General features: G+C 38.7%; 1 protein-coding gene across 6 annotated transcripts in view; it reads right to left on the bottom strand.

Moving 5' to 3' along the window:
* BTBD10 (BTB domain containing 10) overlaps positions 1-20,916 on the bottom strand; it is a 32,088-nt gene extending 11,172 nt beyond the window's left edge. The window contains exons 1-5 of one of the 6 annotated variants that reach the window (XM_083366922.1): positions 20,745-20,884; positions 17,681-17,812; positions 3,905-4,095; positions 2,503-2,788; positions 396-498 (exon numbers count right to left, since the gene is read on the bottom strand). In XM_083366922.1, the coding sequence (XP_083223048.1) occupies positions 396-498; positions 2,503-2,788; positions 3,905-4,058 (543 nt within the window). In that variant the 5' untranslated portion in view covers positions 4,059-4,095; positions 17,681-17,812; positions 20,745-20,884. Of the gene's footprint in view, positions 1-395; positions 499-2,502; positions 2,789-3,904; positions 4,096-13,223; positions 13,241-17,680; positions 17,813-19,794; positions 19,812-19,843; positions 19,863-20,199; positions 20,451-20,744 lie in introns of those variants that run through there. The other 5 variants (XM_083366921.1, XM_083366923.1, XM_083366924.1 and 2 more) reach the window with 5 other exon arrangements.
* Between the last annotated feature and the right edge of the window lie 1,655 nt (positions 20,917-22,571).

Raw genomic sequence — 22,571 nt, 5'->3', positions numbered from 1 at the left:
ATTAGTAATCATAAGTGCATTTTATGAAAAATAGCTTGCTCACTATTGCTGGCTTTCCCCAACAATGCACTGCCATATTCCAGAAGAAAGCACACAGATGGTAAGCCCAAAAGGAATGGCCAAAATCTTAACTAAGCCAAGAATCCTTTAACATTCAGACAGATTAAATAAGTTGTGGGAACAGGGAAGTTTCAAAAATCACAGACTTACACCTAAATACTTTATCCTTGAATTTTCCAAGTTTTTATAAAATTGCAGCATGTACTAGTAGTACTTAGAATACCGTTTAAATAAATTATAGATGTTCATGATAAGCTTTTATAGGAATGACTTTCCATTTTTTTAATTTCATAAATGTGAAAGGGTGGGAAGAACAGTAACTTATGAGATCTCACCAGGATAGCACGAAACACAGTGGAACCAATTCCTTCAGCCACTTCATATTCTCCTTTTTCATTGGGCCGTGTGAAGTTATGTTCCCTTCCAGAACCAAACATCCTATATAGAGAAAAAACAAAACAAAAACATGTTATTCAAAATCCACATAGAGCACATCAGTATTTGAATTCAATTTGCTAAAACTTTAGAAGGAATTATAGGAAATTCAGAATATGCACTGTTAAGAGATTTGCAGACTTTACAAGTGGTTACATTATGTTCATATATCCAAAGGAAAATATTTTGAAATGTTTAGTATATTTTAATGCATGCAAAATATGCATTTATTCAAAAACATTAATCTCTGAATTCAAACTTTAAGATAGAAGTGTTTTGCAACTTTTAATAATGTGTGTGTGAAACTGGATGAATAAGGAAAAACAATGATTTCCACATTAGTAGTATTATTAAACAGGCTATTCTTCAGATTCTTCTGAAGATGAAACATTATTTTTTTAAAGAGAGATCTTCCCTACATTAAAATAACCAACCACTCTGTTTTTTGGAAGATTTGCAATATTGAACTGACATGTTTCAAAATAGCAAGTTAGCGGAGACTGAACATGCAGTACATTAAGCTTCATATCTGTTGTGATTCCGTGCCAGCCTGTGTTCCTGGCAGCTGAGTCCGGGGAATCAGAGGAGGAGGAGGAGGAGAAGGAGGGCCCTGAGGAGCCATCAGAGTCGGAGGAAGGCTCTGATGACTTACAAGACTTACAAAGTGAGGAAGAACCTGGCCCCTCCACTCGTGGTCAAGCTGAAAGCCAGCTGTGCTGGGAGGATGAGTCAGACTCAGAGGCAGCACAGCTGGAAGACCTCAGAGACACACGTAGACAGGTCACATGAGTAAATCAGAGGAAGGCAATGGGTCGACTCCAGGGGAGAAAGCAGTGAGAAGCCACGCCTTGGGGGCTGCATAACAAAAGAGGAATGTGTGGGCAGGGCTGGTTGCTGGAGGCAACCATTTGCAAAGAACTTCTGTGTCAAGAGATGATGCTCTGTTTATTTTACCACTGAATTCTCCTGTTTTGGCTCATGCTCCATTTTGTTTTGTGAATAAGGTCTGTACCTCAAATAAAAAAGGGTTTATTTTTCCAGTCTACTGTTAAAAGAAGGGTTGCCTTGTGAAGTAACAAGGGCATACGTAGGCTGGGACAGAACAATATCATGTTCATCACCACCCTTTCCACAAACTTTGGCCTTGGTTACTAGAGCCTCTCCAAAGTTGCCTAACTGTTATGTTTAATTAGGGAAATTAAATAGGAAACAATAACAGCACTGTTACATTTTAGTTAAGTTTAAATATAAATTAAATCAGCTGTTTTAATTACTTCTTGCTTTCCCCTTTTCTGTCCCTATTATTTTTCAGTGAGGCTCACAACGTATTCAAAAGCCAAGTGTGGCCCTTGGTATTTAAAAAAAAGTCTCTTACTATAGATAAATGCGTTGTCAATGTATGCATCCTCATTATCACATACTCTACTCCAAAATGAATTTGACACCACTGAAAAATTTTACGTTAGGTAATTTCAAAATAACAAAAGTATTATTTGAAAAGTAATTATTGAGAAAAAAAGCCATGAAGTGTCTTATTTCCAGGAAGGATAGACTTGTCTAAAAAGAAACCACACAACAGCTAAATTGTACTTCATGAAAAATATAGTAACACAGATTAAAGGAGACTAACTGCATCTGAAATGTTACAGTCAAGTGTTCCGACAGCAATAGCACTAGCAGTTATTTATATACTGCTTCACAGTGCTTTACAACCCTCTCTAAGCGATTTACAAAGTCAGCCTATTGCCCTCAACAATCTAGCTCCTCATTTTACCAACCTCGGAAGGCTGGAAGGCTGAGTCAACCTTGAGCCAGTGAGAATCGAAGTGCTGGCAATCAGCAGAATTAGCCTGTAATATTGCATTCTAACCCCTGTGCCACCATGGCTCTTTGACAAAAACAGCAAATAGTGAAATCAAAAATATTTCACAATACTAAGATATTTGTTTTTAGCCATGATTTACAGGGATATCTGATGGTACATATGCAATAAAAAGCAATACCAACCTGCCCAGCATTGTATTTGGCTGTGCAGTAAAAACTGAAGGATCTACAACAAATCGAGTATTGTCCACTATAAGTGTTACTCTCTCTGAAGTCCTTATGTTCCGTGCGCCCTCTTTTGCATTCTCATACACAAAAACCATTTCTCCGGCATTCTTGCAACTCCCGTCTGAACTTGACTGGCTGCTGTTTCTACTACTGTTTCCTAGACTGCTAATGGAGCCATTCGGAGAAACTTTCTGAGGACGAGGGCTGCTTGGTCGAGATGAACTATGATCCTTCTCACGTTCTGCAATGGAAAAATAATACAACTATTTAACACTGAATTGCAGTATCAGAACACATTATCTCAGGAGCATATTTACAATGGCAACAGTTTTTCCACATTAAGCCAAACATATTTTTTAATGTTGGTTTGTTGCGAGTAGTAACTCAGGGTACTACCTCAGGATATGTCAGAGAAAAGAGGCAGTCTCCTGGCACTAGCATTAGGTATGTTACTTATAAATTAATAAAGGTAGGACAAAAACAACTAATTAAGAAATTTATTTATTTATTTATTTATTTATTTATTTATTTATTTAATTAGCTTTCTATACCGCCCTATTCCCGAAGGACTCAGGGCGGTTTACAGGGCAGCATATAAAAGACAATATAAAAAGCTAATATAAAATTAAAATGAATTAAACTAATTAAAGCCCAACAATTACAACAATATTAAAAAGCTAAAACCCCTTCAGTAATCCAGCATAATCCAGCAATGAGATAAGACTTTAAATTATTCTAAAGTTTGATGTACTATAGACCAGTTTTCCCTAATGGGGTTCTCTCCAGAAAGTTTGGATTACATACTCCATCACAAAAGGCTTGCCAGTATCCAAAACATAGGGAAGAGGATAGATTGACGAAAATGTCATACAACCAGTTTCCATGCTTAGGCCTCAAGACAGCATATCATACAGAACATACACATGTAACATTGTACTCAAACATTTCGAGGGTTAAGTAATTTCCTCAGTAATTTTTACTTTCACACAAATTATATATATTAAATGGTGAATGAGTTTTATGTTTCTGCCATCCCGGAGGTGGTTACTGCATTATTAGATTCCTCTTCCACTCTATGGTATACCCTCCACTATCTTAGATATTTTATTTTTAATGTATTTATTCTCTTACCATTTTAATCTTTTATATTGTTATACCACATCGTAAGTTACCCAGAGTCATGAGATATGGGCAGAGAATAAATGTAATAAATAAATATTCCCAATGGGAATCTTAATAATGTTAATTTTAAAGCTTTCATGTTTTAGGTCTGTGACACAAGAACCCAAGATTTTATGTTTGACAAAGATACTTACTTTCTAAAAAAAAACCTAGAGAGTAAATAACTAAAACATACCTCCTTGATGTTGTCTTGTTGGCGAAGTAACATTTCTGATGCATGGAGTGAGCTGGGACTCAAGACGTTCATGGGAAGAGTCACGTGATCTATCACTTGACCTTCTTCGCTCTCTTGATCTTTCATGCCCACCACTTGCCCCATGAAGACTCATTTTGCTACAATTGTCCGTAACAAGATGAGATGAAGTACTAGAAGAAAAGTGAACAGGATGAGATAATATTTAGAATCTTTAAGTAGTCAATATAAAATAATCTTATATTGTGAATGTTTATTTTTTCAATTTCAATAGTAATCTGTTTAGAAGAGCCATGTCGCTTGTGGGAAAGTCATATTTATATGGTAGGATTTTTACCTTTTCATGACACCCTGACAACGTGTTCATACTGAGTTGGGAAATGTCTTAGAAACAAAATGAGCCAAATCAGAAATGCAATGGATGTCCGGATCAGATGCCTGAAGGCTGTCAGGAACTCATGCTGCATCACACTTCAATGATTGCAATATCCTGGGTCATGAGATTGCCTTCTGATTAAGATTCTTAAGTGTGTACAGAAACTGTTAGTCCATGTGCAAACAGGTGAAAACTGTTTCACAAAATAATAACTCAATTTTAACCAGTGTACTGGCTGCCAATAGATTTCTGAGGATATTTCAAAAGCTGATTATTACCTATAAGACGATATGTTCCTGGTAGAATCCAACCTAACATTTGAAATGTGATTGCATGTTGTATCTCTTCAACCCTTATGGCGCTAAGGGGAAAGGGATCAAAAATATGGCCTTTCCTTTGAAACAGCCTGACACTGTCCATTTATGAATGGTTCCCTCTCTATCCAGTCTTTCAAATATTAATTGTTGTCATATATTATTGTTATATATTACCAACCAGGCTTATTATCTTTTAACTATTTTGAGATTTTTTTTATAGTTTACAGATAAATATGAAAGCTACACAAAGTTCTTTGGCTACAGTATTATATAAATCATGAAGTATACATTTTACATTATGAAGCATGTTATTTTTTAAAATCTTCCCTTTTCTATAGAAATCTCAATCTGCTCTATTTGAAAAAAAAATTAAAGTATTTCAGGCTACATAGAACATTTCTACTAGTTGCTTAATATCAAAGTAAAGTGCTAATCAACTAGAACAGGGGTGTCAAACTTGCAATGACATGTCATGACGTATTGTGACTTTTTCCCCATTGCTGGCAATGGGGTGGGCGCAGTTTTGCCATGATGCATCCAGCCCGCAGGCCAGCAGTTTGATTACCCTGAACTAGAACATTAAAATCATATTTGGCCTGGTAACATTCTATTAAACCAACTAAACACAATACGAAAGGTACCTACATTTTTTCCTCTTCTACAGTACTAACAGAGCTTCTTGTCATCCTCTCGGGACTGATGGTTGAGTTCCCCAAATTTATGATCTTGGGTGACTTCAACCTACCATCCCTGGGGGGATAATCTGAGTTAGCTCGGGAGTTCATGGCTTCTATGACGGCCATGGACCTGACGCAGGTAATCCAGGGCCCGACTCAGGTGGGAGGGTCACACGCTCAATTTGATTTGCCTATCTGGACAGTGGTTAGATGATCTGGGTGGGGGTTCCCAATTGTTACGCCCCTGTCATGGACTGATCATCATCTCCTGCGGCTGACCTTCCGTTTTGCCACTCCCCATCGTGGGGTTACTGAACCAACGAGATGGTACCACCCCAGACGGCTAATGGACCCTGAGCGGTTCCAAACAGCGCTTGGGTCCCCACCTGCCTCCTTTGCTCATAGTTCGGCCGATGCCATGGTGGAAGCCTGGGAAAAGGCAGCCACGGAAGCACTCGACCGAGTTGTACCCATGCGGCCCCTGACCCGGTACAGATCCCAGTGGGCTCCATGGTTTTCTACGGAGCTCCGGGAGATGAAACGTCAGAGACGGGGCCTAAAGAGCTGTTGGAGATCCAGCCAATCCGAATCCGACCGATCGCGACTAAGGTCCTTTACGAGGTCTTATCTCGCGGCACTGAGGAGGGCAAGGTCTAATTACTTTGCTACCGTTATCGCGTCTGCAGATAATCGCCCAACTGCCCTGTTTAGGGTGACCCGCTCCCTCCTTAATCAAGAGGTGAGGGAGGATCCCTTACAGGGTCGTGCCGAGGAATTTAGCCAACATCTGCTGGACAAAATCGCTCGGATCTGGACCGGTTTGGATTCCGACTGGGCAGAATCTGACGATGAGAACATGGACAGTCTTGTTGATGTTACCTGGGAAGAGTTCGATCCTGTGACTCTGGATGAGGTAGACAGGATCATGAGGAAACTGAGCTCCACTACGTCCTTATTGGACCCGTGCCCCTCCTGGCTGGTTTATACGGCTCGGGATGGGACACGAGGCTGGATCCATGCAGTGATAACTGCTTCATTGAAAGAGGGCAGTTTTCTCGCCGCCTTGAAAGAAGCGGTGGTGAGACCCCTCCTCAAAAAACCTGTCCTGGACCCAGCTGTTTTAAACAACTTTCGCCCAGTCTCCAACCTTCGCTTTCTTGCAAAGGTTGTTGAGAGCGTAGTGGCGCATCAACTTCCTCTGTTCCTGGAAGATGCTGATTATCCAGACCCGTACCAATCAGGTTTCAGGCCTGGACACAGCACGGAGACGGCATTGGTCGCTCTGATGAATGATCTCTGGCGAGCTCGGGACAGAGGTTGTTCCTCTGTCCTAGTCCTATTAGACCTCTCAGCGGCTTTTGATACCGACCATGGTATCTTACTGCGGCGTCTCAGGAGGTTGGGAGTGGGAGGCACTGTTTTTCAGTGGTTCTCCTCCTACCTTCTGGAACATTCACAGTCGGTGTTGGCGGGTGGGCAGAGATCGACCCTGAGACCTCTCGTTTATGGAGTTCCTCAGGGGTCGGTCCTCTCACCTCTCCTGTTTAACATCTATATGAAGCCGCTAGGTGAGATCATCCGTGGTTTTGGAGTGGGATATCATCAGTATGCTGATGATACCCAGCTTTTCATCTCGACCCCAAACCACCCCAGTGATGCCCTCGATGTGATGTCCTGTTGCCTGGAAGCGGTCCGGGTCTGGATGGGGAAGAACAGGCTTCAACTCAACCCGGACAAGACTGAATGGCTGTACATACCGGCATCTCAGGAAATTCAGATTATTCCATCTCTTACTATTGGGGGTGAGTTACTACCCCCCGTAGATAAGGCTCGCAATTTGGGTGCCCTCTCAGATTCACAGCTCTCCTTAGAAGATCATATAGGAGCTGTGACTAGAGGGGCCTTTGCCCAGGTTCGTCTGGTGCACCAGTTGCAACCCTATCTGGACCTGGATGCCTTGCGTACAGTCACTCATGCACTTGTGACCTCTTGTTTAGACTACTGCAATGCTCTCTACATGGGGCTGCCCTTGAGGACCACTCAGAAGCTTCAGCTGGTAAAGAATGCAGCTGCGCGAGTTCTTTTGGGGGTCTCCCGATACTCCCATGTTTACACCTCTGCTCCGTGAGCTGCATTGGCTTCCAGTTGCCTTCCGGGTGAAATTCAAGGTGCTGGTGATGACATACAAAGCCCTACATGGCATGGGTCCAGATTACCTACGGGAGCACCTACTGCCAGCGTCAACTTCCCTCTGTCCTGTACGCTCCCACAGAGAGGGCCTCCTCAGGGTACCACCGGTCAGAGAATGTCGGCTGGTGACCCCCAGGGGGAGAGCATTCTCGGTGGGCGCACCAATCCTTTGGAACCGCTTACCAGCTGAACTACGGATGGCCTCCGACCTTCGCTCCTTCCGGCGTGATCTAAAAACTTATCTATTCGAACAAGCCGGCCTGGCATGATGGGTTTGGGGTTTTAACATTATTTTTAACTAACTTACTACATTGGGCACAATCATTTAACTTTAAATCTTGTATCCTGTACTCTTATTTTTATTGCCCTGTACACCGCCCTGAGTCCTTCAGGAGAAGGGCGGTATATAAATGAAAGAAAGAAAGAAAGAAAGAAAGAAAGAAAGAAAGAAAGAAAGAAAGAGAGAGAGAAAGAAAGAAAGAAAGAAAGAAAGAAAGAAAGAAAGAAAGAAAGAAAGAAAGAAAGAAAGAAAACCATTCTTGTGACATCCAATGGCCTTCTACAACCGAAGACCCACAGATGTGCACAAAGCCTACAACTGGAAGGCATGAAGATTGACAAAGCCACTGTAATCCACAATGTTTCAAAACTACTGAAATTGGTTACAGTAATATCCAAAACAGTGGATACAATTCAGGACCAAATAAAAGTGGATACAATAAAAGTGGATACAATTCAGGACCAAATAAAAGGTCACTTCTAAGAAAGTGAATGTATTCAAAGAATGGATCCATTTAGAAAAAAAATTAGAATTGCCACATGAAGTGCAGCAGCAGTTTTTATCCTGCTGAGCACCTCAATTATACGGAATCCATTAGACCAGGGATGTCTTCGCGACGTATCGCAACTTTTTCCCCATTGGCAGCAATGGGGTGGATGCGGTTTTGGCATGACGCATCCAGCCCGCGGGCCTGCAGTTTGACACACCTGCATTAGACTTTGGGATCAATATCACTACAGTCTCAATTGTATATTAGGATACTGTCCTAGAAAGGAGGAAATGGCAAACCATTTCTGAAAAACCTTGCGAAGAAAACTGCAGAGACTTGCCCAGGCACTCTGTGAGAATCCAACATGACTGAATTGAAAAAAGCACCAATACCCCCAAAAACTACAGTTTTCCGGCAATTAAAAGGGGAAGGGAAGAAGCGAATCACTGGTAGCAATGTGAACTCCAAATCCCACCCCCTCTCTTCTGCTTGCATAGCTTTAGGTCAGAGGTTCCCAACCGAGGTCCGAGACGATATTCCAGGGGATGTGAAAACTTTGGTTTAGACGTTTCAAAATTATAGCGTATATGCATAATTCATTGCTGTTATTTCAAACTTTTGTAAGGGGTGTGAGAATGTCAGAAGCGTTCTAGATGTGCGGGGTATAGAAAAGGTTGGGAATCGCTGCTTTAAGTGGATGAAGGAAATGGGGACACAAAGAGATACTAATGTGAAAGTATGTATTTATCTACACATTTAAAATAACCAATGTTATAGAACTACTTGACTACATTAAACCAATACATTAAATGAAATATAACATTTCTTGTATTAAAATAACTTTATCTGAGAAAGAAAGAAGACAAAATTACATAAATTAGGGATAGCAATTTATATAACTTTGTAATTTTCAAAAATAGTAATTTTTTAAATGTTACTGGTAAACACTGAATGTTCCTTGCTGCCCAATATTGTATGTTATGTTTTCAAGTCCAAGACCTATTATGTTTAATGGCCCTTGCTTGTGAGCCTGCAATGTTGGTAATATTAAGCAAAACATTGGATAACAGATTCATAAAAATACTCAACTAATCCATTAAAAGGTTTGGAAGTTATAAAATTAATTATAATTAATTAATTATAAAATTATACTAACAACCGACTAAACATAAGATCTTTTAAATTCTGAATGAAAGGAACTGAACTAAAATATACAAACTAGACTTAAAAGCAGAACTCAAAGTGTACATAAACAGCTATTTTTAAATTTCATTTTAATTGAGCACATACTTTTCAAAGTTCTACTCATTCAAAACAAATAACTACTTCTCGCAAAGTTTTATTAATTACATCAAAAACCTCCTTCTTTTTAAAATGTAAGATCTTTCCATATTTTAAACATGAATAGAATAAAAAAATGAAATCAATGGCAATAAAGTCTCAGGAGAAAAATATTACCAGTACTCTTAGCACCATTGTTGTAAGCCAGTCCTAGAGTAGCCCCACGGTTCAATACATGTATGCATGCATACATACATAGATTTGAAATTTTAAAATTCCAATTATATTAGGCAGTAAGGAAAGAAACTCTTTTAAATAATGATAAAGAAGAATAACAATCTTCAAAACTTTAATACTTCATACAACTGATCTTGGAAACGTCAAAAGTTTTGATCCATTAGCAAGGAATTAATTTTACATATTAGTACAGCTAACCATGTTGAAAAGCACTCATAGCATCAACTATGACTGATAAATTAAACAAATGGATATGTATTTTATCAAATCATAGCTTTCACTAAGTACTAATTGCTTAGTCTATAATAAAACACATTTTCTATGTACTAAAATGGTTTTTAGTTTTTTAAATTTTAATTAACACTGAAGTTTTTCTATCAACAGAATTAAGCTAAAATATAATAATAGCCAGAATATACCTCCAGTATATATATTTGCACCTGTTATATTCTGACCATGGAAATTCCGATAAAAGAAGATAGAAAAGTTATCACATTTATTTAGAAACAATAACAGTAATTTTATAGACACAAAGATGACAAATTTATCAGGAAGTTATTTGTCACATATGTAAAATAAGTTTTTTTTCTTCTAAAATAACAATATTTTTATCCAGTTAGTATATATTCCTGCTTCTGCACTTGAAAGTTATTTTCATTCCAATGGCTTTACATATTCTGTATGGATAGATGCATGGATAAAATATGCCTAAAAATAAGAAAGACAAGTTCTTGGGAAAATAGAATTTGTTCTTAACCAGCAAACCACAAATAAATCATATCACAGAAATTTTGTATTATGAAAATACACCCCATATTCCATCCAAAAGAAATAGAAAATGGGAAAAGCATACTGAAATAACTCATATTGTATTTTATTATTTCTCATCCTTTCCTTTTGAAGTCATTTTCCAAACCTATAAGCTGCTTTGGCCACCTAATGAGAAGGAAGGACTCACTGGAGAAGAGCCTAATGCTGGGAAAGGTTGAGGGCAAGAGAAGGAGGAGATGACAGAGAATGAGGTGGCTGGATGGAGTCACTGAAGCAGTAGGTGTGAGCCTAAATGGACTCCAGAAGAAGGCCTGGAGGAACGTTGTCCATGGGGTTGCAATGGGTCGGACACGACTTCGCAACTAACAACAACAAGCTGCTTAAGGAGAAGTGTTAGTTGATTAAAAAAAAATCTCAAACCCTACAGCAGGGAATAAACAAAAAGGTAACTTTAAAACTCTGCAATTTAGTCATGATGGAATATTTTCACCAAATAAGTAGACATTTTGCCCCTATTTCTAGACATATATGAAATCCATTTGTCCTGTCCACTGATATAAGAGCTGGTAAGCATTTTCCCCCTTTTATTTTCATCCCTCCATCCACCTAATTAGTTCTAGATACTCTAGCACAGGGAAATGTGATGCCGAAAGAAAAAAATAGGAAACTTCAATTACAGGAGCAAAAATCTGCTTACCACAGCACTAGATGAAACACAGTTTTTGCTCATTCCAGAAAGGTTTGGCTCAATAGCAATCTTATAAAACCCGCATAATGAAACACAATCTTCTTCAGAAATTTCCGAACACAAGCCAAGTTCATGCATATTAATACTTGGATGTATCTACAGTAAACACATGCTACAGGAAGCATGCCTCATGACTCAGATAAAATGCTTCCTTCTCAAGTGATTAAAAACTCTAGTGAGATAGTAATCATGCTACAAAAATTTCCTCAAAAACAATAGTATAAACATTTGTACCCAATGTTCTCATCAACCAATTGAATGACATTCATTAAGGAAATAGATTTTCTCTTGTTTGCAGATTCTTCCTCCAAATTTACTCAAGATTCTGGACAACATACCCAAAAAAGATTTGGGTAAATTTGCAGGGGAAAGTGAAATGTCTTCAAACAATGTTATCATGTTAACTCTTAAGATTCCTAAAAACAAAATGTTTAAATAGTAATGAAAATATAGTTCTCACTGCTTTAGTGAGAACTAAACACCTTCAAAGTGAATCTATTTCACATTTATATTAGAAATTAAATCACACTATAAAAGTTATAGTGTGTGTCTGTGTGTGTGCATGCGTTTGAAAATGCACAGGAAAATTTTACAGAATAACACTAAAACAGCAGCTTTATAATGTAAAGTTCAACCAGCCGTATTATTCAACTTTCCCTCCCCATTAGGTTTTGATCTTATCTTGCATAATTCCTTTCTTTTGTCAAATTCCTATTAGTCAACTGCTAGTATTGTCTTTATTTTTTTCTTCACTTTTAAAAAATGTATGCAGTGTCTGAAAGTGATTTGTTTATGGACATTTCATTCCAAGAAAAAATACTGCCAAATACAATTTAGCTTTACTTGAATATTTACTGTATATCCAAGCAAATGAGCTATGATTTCCCATTCTCCTCAAATATTTTAGTTTTGTTACATTTGTTTAATGAGAAAAGTAAACCTTTGAGATATTTATAAAACATGTTAAATTAAATGCCTCCTTTTAGTTTTGTTTATTAAAACAGACTATTCTGCTAGATTAGATTTCAGTTTCTCACTTTGTCCCCCTAGAAAACCCATGTTAATTATAAATCCAGGCAGAAGACTTTATAAGACTCCATATAATTAGAATACTCTTGATATACAGGGATTTGTAGCCCAGACTTCTAAGTTCAACCTCCTTGCTCAACTTCTATATATTGTTGTTATAATACAATGTTGCTACTATATAGCAGGCTTTTCAGATTGTTTTGGGGGTGATAGCTGATCCAAGCTATTTCCATAAAGCAATCTGAAATGTGGCTTGCTGATAATAATTTACTGGCCAGCCAATCACATACAGCAGAAACGTCTTGATAAAATACATTCATATAACTTTTAGAGATGCTCTTATGGAGTAGATCTGTATTATGACACTGTAATTTATTCTAACTCTTCAAATTAATAGATTAAGCATCACAAATAACAGCTGGAAAAATGCACAACATTATTAACAGAAACTAAAAAGTAAACTGTAGAAAGATATGATCTATTTTCATACTGTTGAATAAGGTAAGGATGATATGACATAACTTGCATCTTACACTCATGAACCATCTTTTTACTTCCTTATTAAGGCAACCAGAGTGAACTTAAAACTTTAAACACTACCTTTATAAATTCTTGGCCTAGAAGGCCACAAATAGAGCAAAAAAAAACTAAAGAAAACTAAACAATCATCAAAAACTTTACATAATTTCATATATTTTCTATTTTTGCTCAATTCAGCTTTTGCTCAATAATATTTTTATTTATATTATAGCTGCTATTTTAAATCCACGGTCACACAGCTTCTCTTTATCATATAAATATTTCAAGAGATCAATTACACAAAGAACTATTCCTCTCCTTTATATATTTCCTTCTCAGTTAAGTACTGAAAACTGGATTGGATTGGATTGTTAACAGATACGCACCTGCTTTTTGGGTAGAAAAGGGTAGGAACACAAAAACACGGAGAAAACGTTGAAAACAAAGTACAAAAGAAATCTGCTGCTCCTCTCCAGCCTGCAGGTGTAGAAGCCAGTTCAGCATTCTCTGGCATTACTTGCTAAGTTCAGCATATTTGTTATTTCCATTCTCCTCTCAATAATCTACAGCATTATTAGCCGCATTTTCTAGCAGCCTCCTTTCTTCTCCATCTCAAGGGGAACACTCTTGTTACAGCTTTTCAGTCCATTAAGTGCTCAGAGAGGTAAGCCCCCAAGATATTATTTCAATTCATTTTCTCACAGCCACTGACTCAGCCGTGCACAGTGCAGCACTGACGTCTAACCTCAGAGCCTCCAGTAAGCTGAATTGATGCTTACCGTTTCCTTTTTTGTAAGCTGCCATTGGCTGGCATATTTGATGGATAGCGTACAGAACGCATAAGGAAAGAGCTGCCTGGTATACTGCCAAGTGCCATCTGTGAAGCTATTTCTAGCCCTACCCGCTTGTCAAGATTTTAATAAACTAATAAAGCATCTGAAATGTTTCTTCAGTCACCCATCTTTCATGCCTTATTCGTTAGGCTTTCATTGCAGCAGAAACAGCAGAATTCATTCAGCATATAATAATCTGTCTGGACAGAAATTCACAGCAAAAGGTTCTTAATAAAAGCCCCGTGCTATTTGTTTAAAACACAGGAAAGACAAATGTCGTGAGAAATTTGTGTCAAGAAAATGCATGTACAAAATAAGCGTGAGATACTCTTTGTTCTAAACATAATGTTTTGTCCCCCAATGTAACATATCAGTTACACTAGTACAAAGGAAAATCTAAGGTTTTAATTTCAAAGAGCAAGCCGGAAGAACAAAAATATAAAGTTTCTGATCTAAAATCCCAGCAAAGCTCTGAATTTGGAAGAGATGCTGTGCAATATATAGGGGATACAGCACCCATCTATGACTTATTGAAACAACCGTGACTGTTTCCCAACTAAACGGCAACTGTCAAAGCCTTCACAGAGCAACTCCGCAACTACTGTCTTACATCTGTACCATACTAATCTATTTTTACACCTACGACCTGTCTGCTTTATTCAGGTCTTAAGATGCAAATAAAACCATTCTTTCAAGGAATGCTAAAAAAGAGGAAGGGACATAGCTCAATATGCAAAAGGCATAAAGCAAATATGGCTGGCAAATTAAAAGGCCACATCTGCTCACATAGATAGGGATGGACAGGTTCTACCACCCTAGGTTAGGGGCTGCAAATCAGCTTTCTCACCTGCCAGCAGGCCACAGGAGACCATCTACTTAATGTCATTGGAAGGCACAAAGCTGGAAGATGTTAAAACAATTTCAGTTAAAGGCTAAGGGGGGGAATGGATTGCATAGCCTCTCACATGAAACTATATCCATTATCCTTTGCATTTTCAAAGAAAAGCATTATTATATTCACTTACTTCTTATTATATGTAACTAGATATCCAGAATCCAAATTCAGATTTAAGATTTTTTTTAAAATCTAGAAACAGCTACAAATACATAAGGAAACAATAGCAAACGACTTCTAAATCAGGATGCAATTCTGCAGAAATGTGAAAAATGTGAGTCATAAACTAAATGAAAACATTTTGTGTATTTAGCTCTCACAAATGATGAGAATATTTTGAATATATAGAGTTGTATTCAATTCTGCCTTCTAGAATACCACCTGCCATACAGGCAGTCCTCATTTAGCCGCCACAATTAAGAGCCAGCAATTTGGTTGTTAAATGAAGTGACTGCAAAGTGTAGCATCATGATTTTATTATTCTATTTCAGCTTTCCTTTACTTTGTAGATCAACAAAGCTCATAAATACAATGAGTGGTCACAAAGTTGGTTTTTCATCACCAACATAACTGCAAAAGTCTCTAAGCAAACGCAGTCAGATCAGACTTTCTTCAATATGAGCTTGTTCAACCACCACCTTTTCAAGATAAATATTATCATGTCCGCTCCCAAAGAAAAGAGGACATGAGGTCTACCCCTATTTCTCTTTTGCACACCTCAATTTGCATAAAAGTTACTAGAATCTCTGGAGTGGGACATAAACAGAATTGTGCATGGGAAGAACAATGGAAATCATTGTTACATGAGCAACTTACAGACATAACACTGCAGCCAGTACTGCAGCCATGAAACCATGTTGTTTCTAGAAAAATAGAAATTCATCATGTTGAGATTAAATTTAAGCTTGTTTATACCCATCACAATTCCACAAACTGGGTTAAACTGGCTGGAAATGTTTCCAGCCAGGCTCAGAGCACCAATGAAAAGCTGACTATCATCAGTGGACTCAAGATACCTTGGACCAAAGAAATATATGACTTCTCTCAATAGCTTCATATACATGCTACAACCACCCTGACAGTTTCTTATCCACTAGTACCAGCTGAAACCACCCACAAACAGAAGAACTTTTGCAGAAAGGTACCTTCAACCCTTTACCCCAAAGGCAGCCCAGTAGGATAACATGACAGTAAGAAAAGCTCCGGAGAGAATCTGGATTGAAAAGAATTTCATAAAGGTTCTTTATACCTGCATCATCAACACCTCGCCTTCTGAACAAGAAGTACCAATACCACAAAAGGGAAGTTGAAAATAAGGCAACAATTCTCCAACAAAGCTAGATCAGACTTTGTCTAATATAGAAGTTTCTTTAAATCACCACCTTGTTCAAGACAGGCAGGATCATGTTTTCTTAGAAAGAAGCATTAGCCATCTCTTGGATCCAGGCACTGATATATCTATTCAATGCTAGAAGGAACCAGGAAGGGCATTGTGCCTGATCATATGTACCAACTTTCACACTAGAGAGAGCCCTCAAGCTTCCCAAAGTTCAAACTAATCTCAGATAACATTACAAAATATTATCTCGCATATTGTCACATCAAAATCTGTCAAAGAAGCTTCAAGCTTAAAATTAATATAAGCAATTTTATCCTTGAATTATTTGGCAAAAGTGTCACAGTTGCCAGTTGAAGCAGTTCCACTATTCCTCTAAAGAAGGGAGTAAGCGAATCTAAGCAAAACCACTAGAAATTGCAGACACAATAAAAACAGAGAAGTCAGCATGTTTCACCACCCTTAACAATGTCTAACATATTACTGTAGAACGTGAGCACATACCTGTGGCCAGTCTTATTCATTTCTTGCTAAAAGGCTGGAACTCACATAAGTTACAGGAAAGGAGAAGGAACATGAAGCAACATGAAGCATCAAACTTACCCTTCTCTTAATATCTAACTTTCTATGTGCAGGAAGATAATGTCCCTAATTGGGTAAAGCTGGACTATGTGTATAAACAAGCTAGAATTATGGTTCATTTTTTAACCCAATCTTTTTAGTTTTTATTAAATAAATACAAATTGGCATCCTATTAGAGATGGGGTATTGTTGTCTGAACAATTATTACAACCATTTAACTGGTGAACCATTCAATAAAGACTGATAGTGTCTTTGTGTACAGTGGAAGCTGCCTTTGTGGAAATTTTGCAATGATACAACTGCTATAATTATTTGATTAATCAGATTATCAAAATTTTGGGCATATTGTTTCACCCAAAACTTATAACAATATTCTATCTTCTGGTTCCTGAAATCCATGAACATACAGAAGGTTTTCAAAAGAACCATCACATGGAAAAAGACCAGAGACAACCTTTCAGAAATGCAAATCTATACTAATATACCACTTGAGTTTCTAATATGTTGATCTAAAATTGTTTTTGCACATTTTTGAATATCCATATACCAGTAATTAAAATGAAATTTCATTCAATATTGTTAAAAACTTTATTTTAAAAATAATTAATGATTTATACAAAACATGTTTTCAATAAATATAATCCATAATTAACATAATTTGATCATTACAAGCAGAAGCTATAAACGGAATATATTGGTTTAAAATTTATTTCTACCTGAATTCACCCAACCCTAAACAAGGCTTTATTTGCATTAACTATAGTTCTGTATCAAATGCACTAAGTCATGGTGCAAAAACCATGTTTTTAAAATAAGCTATAATTAATTCAAAATCAAACAGAGTCCATTCTATTTTATTACAGAGAATCTAGCTAGGATTTTGAAAAATCAAAGCATATACATAAAATTATACTCATTCATCACAACTATTTGAAAGAAACCATCTCTGCATGAGAAATATGCTTTGTTCCATAACAGCCAATTGGTCATATTGTTGGTCTTTTCCATGGAAACATTTCTCAGTGGAAGGTTTTATAGACTCCAATTATGGCAGCTATGTACAAGGATTCTTATAAAGACTGCCTTTGGCACCTGGGAGTTCGGCCACCATTCTATTCTATTATTTTTTAAAAAATATTTTAAATAAATTAGGAAAGTTGCCATACTGTTAAGTGAAGCAGCAGATTTTAACATTACCTTTATTTTGTAGAATGTACTCCTAGATGTTTCATAGGCCCAAAAGGCAGTCTCAGAAAACAATAATAGCGAGTTGGTGCTATATACTGCTCTGTTTCTAAATTTGTCCAACTGCCCAGATGCGTCTCCCTGCTTAGATAAAATGCCAGAGTAAGCCAATCAAAACTCAGGCATATAGTCCTATTAACAAACAAGCCTAACATAACTTCAAATGTAAAAGACGTATATATTTTAGATCAAATAAGGGCAATACCAACAGGTCTACTTTAGGGTCTGATTAAGGGAAATGTGCACAAACATAAGGCCAAATATTATGGCTCTGAGAAAGGAGGCCGTTTTACTCTTCAAACTACATTTTAATATGTTCTGCAGATGAATAAAGAGACTGTTTTAACTGATTAGATACTTATATTCTATAAAATACTATTACAATTGATAAAATGATCATTCAGAGAAGTAGTTGTAGCTATCTAAGAATTAGGAATGCACATTACCAAATAAAATAAAATAAAAAGTCAATAATACAAATTAAAGGCAAATAAGGATAAAGCCACATCAGGAATTAGATGATCTTACTTTAGGCAGCAAATGTCTATTATAGTTTGTAACTAAGATGTTATCAGATAAGAATTACTTTTTATTTATTAAATGTATATGATACCCAGTTGGTATTAAGCAACTCTGTGTGGTTTAAATTTGTACAATACATTAAATATGACCCAAAATAAGATAGAGGTATGAAATAGAATAATAGGATATTATAGTAGTGCAATGGCCACAAATATCTAAATCACTGACAGACTTATTAGTTATTAGTAGCAAATGAACAAAATTATCAGGATTATTTCTACGTGACTACAATGAAATTGTACATTTTATAAGTAATTTATAATTTAGAAGACAAGAATTGTGCATTAAAACATGAGTACCCAAGTATTTAAAAAAATTGTGTATTAGCCCATGAACAGTAATCTATTTTACACTATACAATTTTAATGATTAATCTGAATCTCTGGAATAGTAAAAGAAAAATACTGATTTTTAAAGAATTATAATTCAAGAAAACCCAGTTATGAATTAGTATAACAAAAAACTTAAGAGGAATAAAAAGCATGTGTGTTCATAAGGCAGTTATACTATAAAATAAATGATTAATAGGCAATTTTTGTTAGACAATACCAGCCAAAGGACTATTATTTAATCTACTCAAAGGGTTATATTAGTTAAAAGCTTTATAAAAGTGTAGATGGTGTCAAAAGAACAGGTAATATCTAATATGACTCTCCACTAGAAGGTATTGTCTAATGAAAGAGAGAAAGGGAAATTTCTCACATTGCCTCAGTTTCATTCTTAAGGACAGTAGCCCTGGAAAAGTGGTTATGGAATACTAAAAGTCGGTGACTGGAAGCTTCTCCTGTTCAAATTCTATTAGAATCACTAGAGTGCTAACCAATGCTTTAAATATACTATGTAAAATACTAACATTTAAATTAATAGAGAATTAAAAATGTTACTCAAGGGTCGCAAAATACATGACAACCTGGAATAATAACAGTCATTATAAAGTACTGGATTTTTTTTATAGTAAAATGGATTACATAACTTGTGGCTCTTACGATACACATAAAAAGTCCCAGTTAAGATAAACTGACGATGTTCACACTATTAATTCACAACTTATTGAAAACCTTGTCTCTGGATACCAACTGTTGTTGGTATTAACTCAAACCAGCCATCCTAACTCCAAAAACAAGATGTTCTCCACATTCACCACAAACGAGATGTTCACAAACAGGTGGTGGTGTTGTCGTTTTGTTCGATTCGCACTGCAACTATCTAAATACAGTGCAGCATTTCCAATGAATTTTCCACATAAAAGTGCGGAAACAATATAGCATAGTAAAAGCTTTTGGCCAAACATGACGGGCCCGTCTCCCATTTTTTTTTTTAAACAGGATCACCACTTCGTTAGCTAGCTCTAAAAACAAGAAAAAGCACCAACGATAACCCACAGGTCAGAATTGCGCAAAACAGAACGAGTCGAGGCCATGACAAGGCAATTTTCCTAGAAACTGCCACGCACACAAGCCCTCCAAAAGCCCAATGCCGATCACCAGACGCGTGGAGGCGAACGGGAAACCTTCATCCTCGGCGTCAAATTACCTATTTTTCTTCCTCGGGAACAGCTTGTTTGCCGCAACGGAAACCACTCACCTCGATCTCCCTCTGCCCATCGCCTCCCCAGAAAAGCAGTGACTAGCCTCAAACTGCCATTAGCGACGTCTCCCTCCAAACCACCCCCCCACCACCCCGTCATCCTTCTTCCCACGCTTGTCTATGTCGCACCCGGTACCTGCCAAGCCGTTTTAGCTGGCACACCTGGACGACACAATTAATTTACCCACAAGGCCATCCAACCGGCATCCTCACAGCCCAGCTGGCAACCTACAAAAACTCTCCCAAGTATTTCCTCCTCCTCCTCCTCCTCCTCCTGAGATCTCCGGTCGAAGAAGCCCTACCTTCACCGGCTGTCCAACCTGTTGGTGTCGACTGCCCTTAAAACGACTAGAAGTCCCCCCAAATCGGCAGTTTCCCAAAAGTGGGACAATCGGGCTCTTCTGGCTTCTCCGGCGAGCTTCCTATCTATAAGCGAAAGCGCGCACGCATACGCACGATACACACGTCTGGGATGTTAGCGGAAGATAAGAAGAGACCCACCGCCAAATAGCCTCCTTCGGTTCCCTACCCGACATGTCATCCATACAGCTGGCTTCGTTAAAAAAAAACAAAAAACGACCCCCGTATCACGAGTCCACCACCCAGACAACCACCACCACCCCGGCGTCCATCTTTCAGGGGTTCCGAGTCTCAAGGCTTCCCTTTTACGGGCAAAGGGAACCGAAGGCGACGGCCACCGCCTCGGTCTCAGCCCTCAAGGGAGGCTTCCCGAACCCAACATCCCGACGGTTCTCCTTAGCGACAGGCAATTAGCGGTGTAACTAGGCAATTGCCCGCCCCGCCGCCCCGCCACTGCTACCTCCACGACCCTGCTTCTCCACCTCACCTGCCGCGCCCGACCGTCGGGGCTCGAACGACTCCCGCTCCCCACGGCACCAACTACGGCTAGCACCGCCAGAGATACAAGTACGATTGGCTAGGCCCAGCCAACCGTCCGCTCGGCTCCCGCGAGAAGCGGACGAGCTCTATTCTGACGTCCGAACGCTCGCGATAGCTCGACCAGAAAAGGGGGAAGGGAGTCAAGTCAGTCGGGAGAAACCGGATCGAATTTTTCCCCGGGGAAAATCAGCTGATCTCTACCGCGCCTCGGATCAAGTCGCCCGAGGGGGAGTTTGTGGTTGCGCGGCGACGGCCTGTTTCTTCTCGCTGCCCTCGTCCTCACGTTCCTTCCAGGAGCAGCGGCGGCGGCGGTCCCTTCCTTCTGGCACTTAAATGCAGGGAACCGGCCCTTAAGGACCTCCTCCTCCCCCCCACCACCCGAGCTGTGGCTCGGGGTGGACGGCCTGGCCCGGTATTTCAGCGCCGTTCCTTCTATGGTGGGTAAAAGGCACGTTCGGCTCCCCAGCGGCTTAAAGCCAAATCGTCATAGCTTCTCCCAAACTAGAATTTACACCAGGGGTAGGCAACCTCGGCTCTTTTATGACTCACGGACTTCAACTCCCAGAATTCCTGAGCCAGCCATGGCTGGCTCAGGAATTCTGGGAGTTGAAGTCCGTGAGTCATAAAAGAGCCGAGGTTGCCTACCCCTGATCTATACCAAGAGATGGTTGATAAAATACAACGGTAAGAAAAAAAAGGAAACCAATCTGCGCAGTTGTGACATTCAAATTAAAGAAACTGCAGCAGAGGGTGGCTTGGCCATCTTAACGAGAAGGAGTCCGGACCGCCTTTATTGAGAAATTCTCATTTTGTTTAGTGTCTGTTTAGAAAGAAACCGCCTCAAGTTCCCTGGATATTGGTTCAGATTACAGGTTATAATCCCGCACTTGATCACTGAATCCATTGAGCTTCTTTGTGGCCGGGCATGGGGATCATTGGTGCTTGTCTCGAAAGAAGAGCAAAAAGTCGGAAGGCCATTTACCAAGCACGCCTAATACCCGTGTGGTAATATGGGTCACTGGGCTAAAAATAGGAAACTACCTAATTTGCTTTGCAAATCCAGATATATTGTGTTATTCCATCAGAAGAGATTCCATGTAGTTTAGGGTTGAACTATGGAGTCCTTCATGCTCTCTGAGCTTGTGTGCTTGCAAGTATTTCATTATCTGATTAAGTCAGGTCAGTGGGAGTGAGTGGGGTTTGCTCCCTGTTTAAATACAATAGCTTGCTCTGCCAGTGTTGGTGGGGGTGTGCTTTTCTCCTTGGTGGTTACTGGATTAGAGTACTGTTTTCTGCTTGATTGTTATCGAGATTGTTAACACCAAACAAATAGAAAACAAACCTAATCTGGGAATTACCAAAGAGAAAACCACACACACACACACACACACACACCCCTACCCTGTTAGGGCAAACAGCTGTATATAAACAGCAAACCCACATTCACTAGCCCTTATGTTAACCTAGTTGGGTCATGTAATGTCTGCAAGTAAGCAACCAAGAGTATTATATTGTTTAATACTGCCTTCATAAGTTATGTGTAGGTAAGTTGTGTGGCATTTCACATGCCTTTGCAGCTACAATAGTTCCTCGTTCATAAACCATTTTTTGAAAAATGGTTTAAAAGACTTGAAATTCATGAAGTCTGGTCAAAGTCAGGCATATCAAGAAGGAACTGTTTGCTTCTGTCCTCAATTTTACCCTAATGCTGTTAAAATTTAAAGCAAAACCACAGTAGAGTACCTCAGGCGACCCTGTTCCAATCCTGTTCAAG

This window comes from Vipera ursinii (assembly GCF_947247035.1).
Source record: "Vipera ursinii genome assembly, chromosome: 1".
NCBI classification, from domain to species: Eukaryota; Metazoa; Chordata; class Lepidosauria; order Squamata; family Viperidae; genus Vipera; species Vipera ursinii.
Note: the sequence above shows the minus strand (reverse complement) of the source record. Positions and strands in the feature narration are given on the sequence as shown.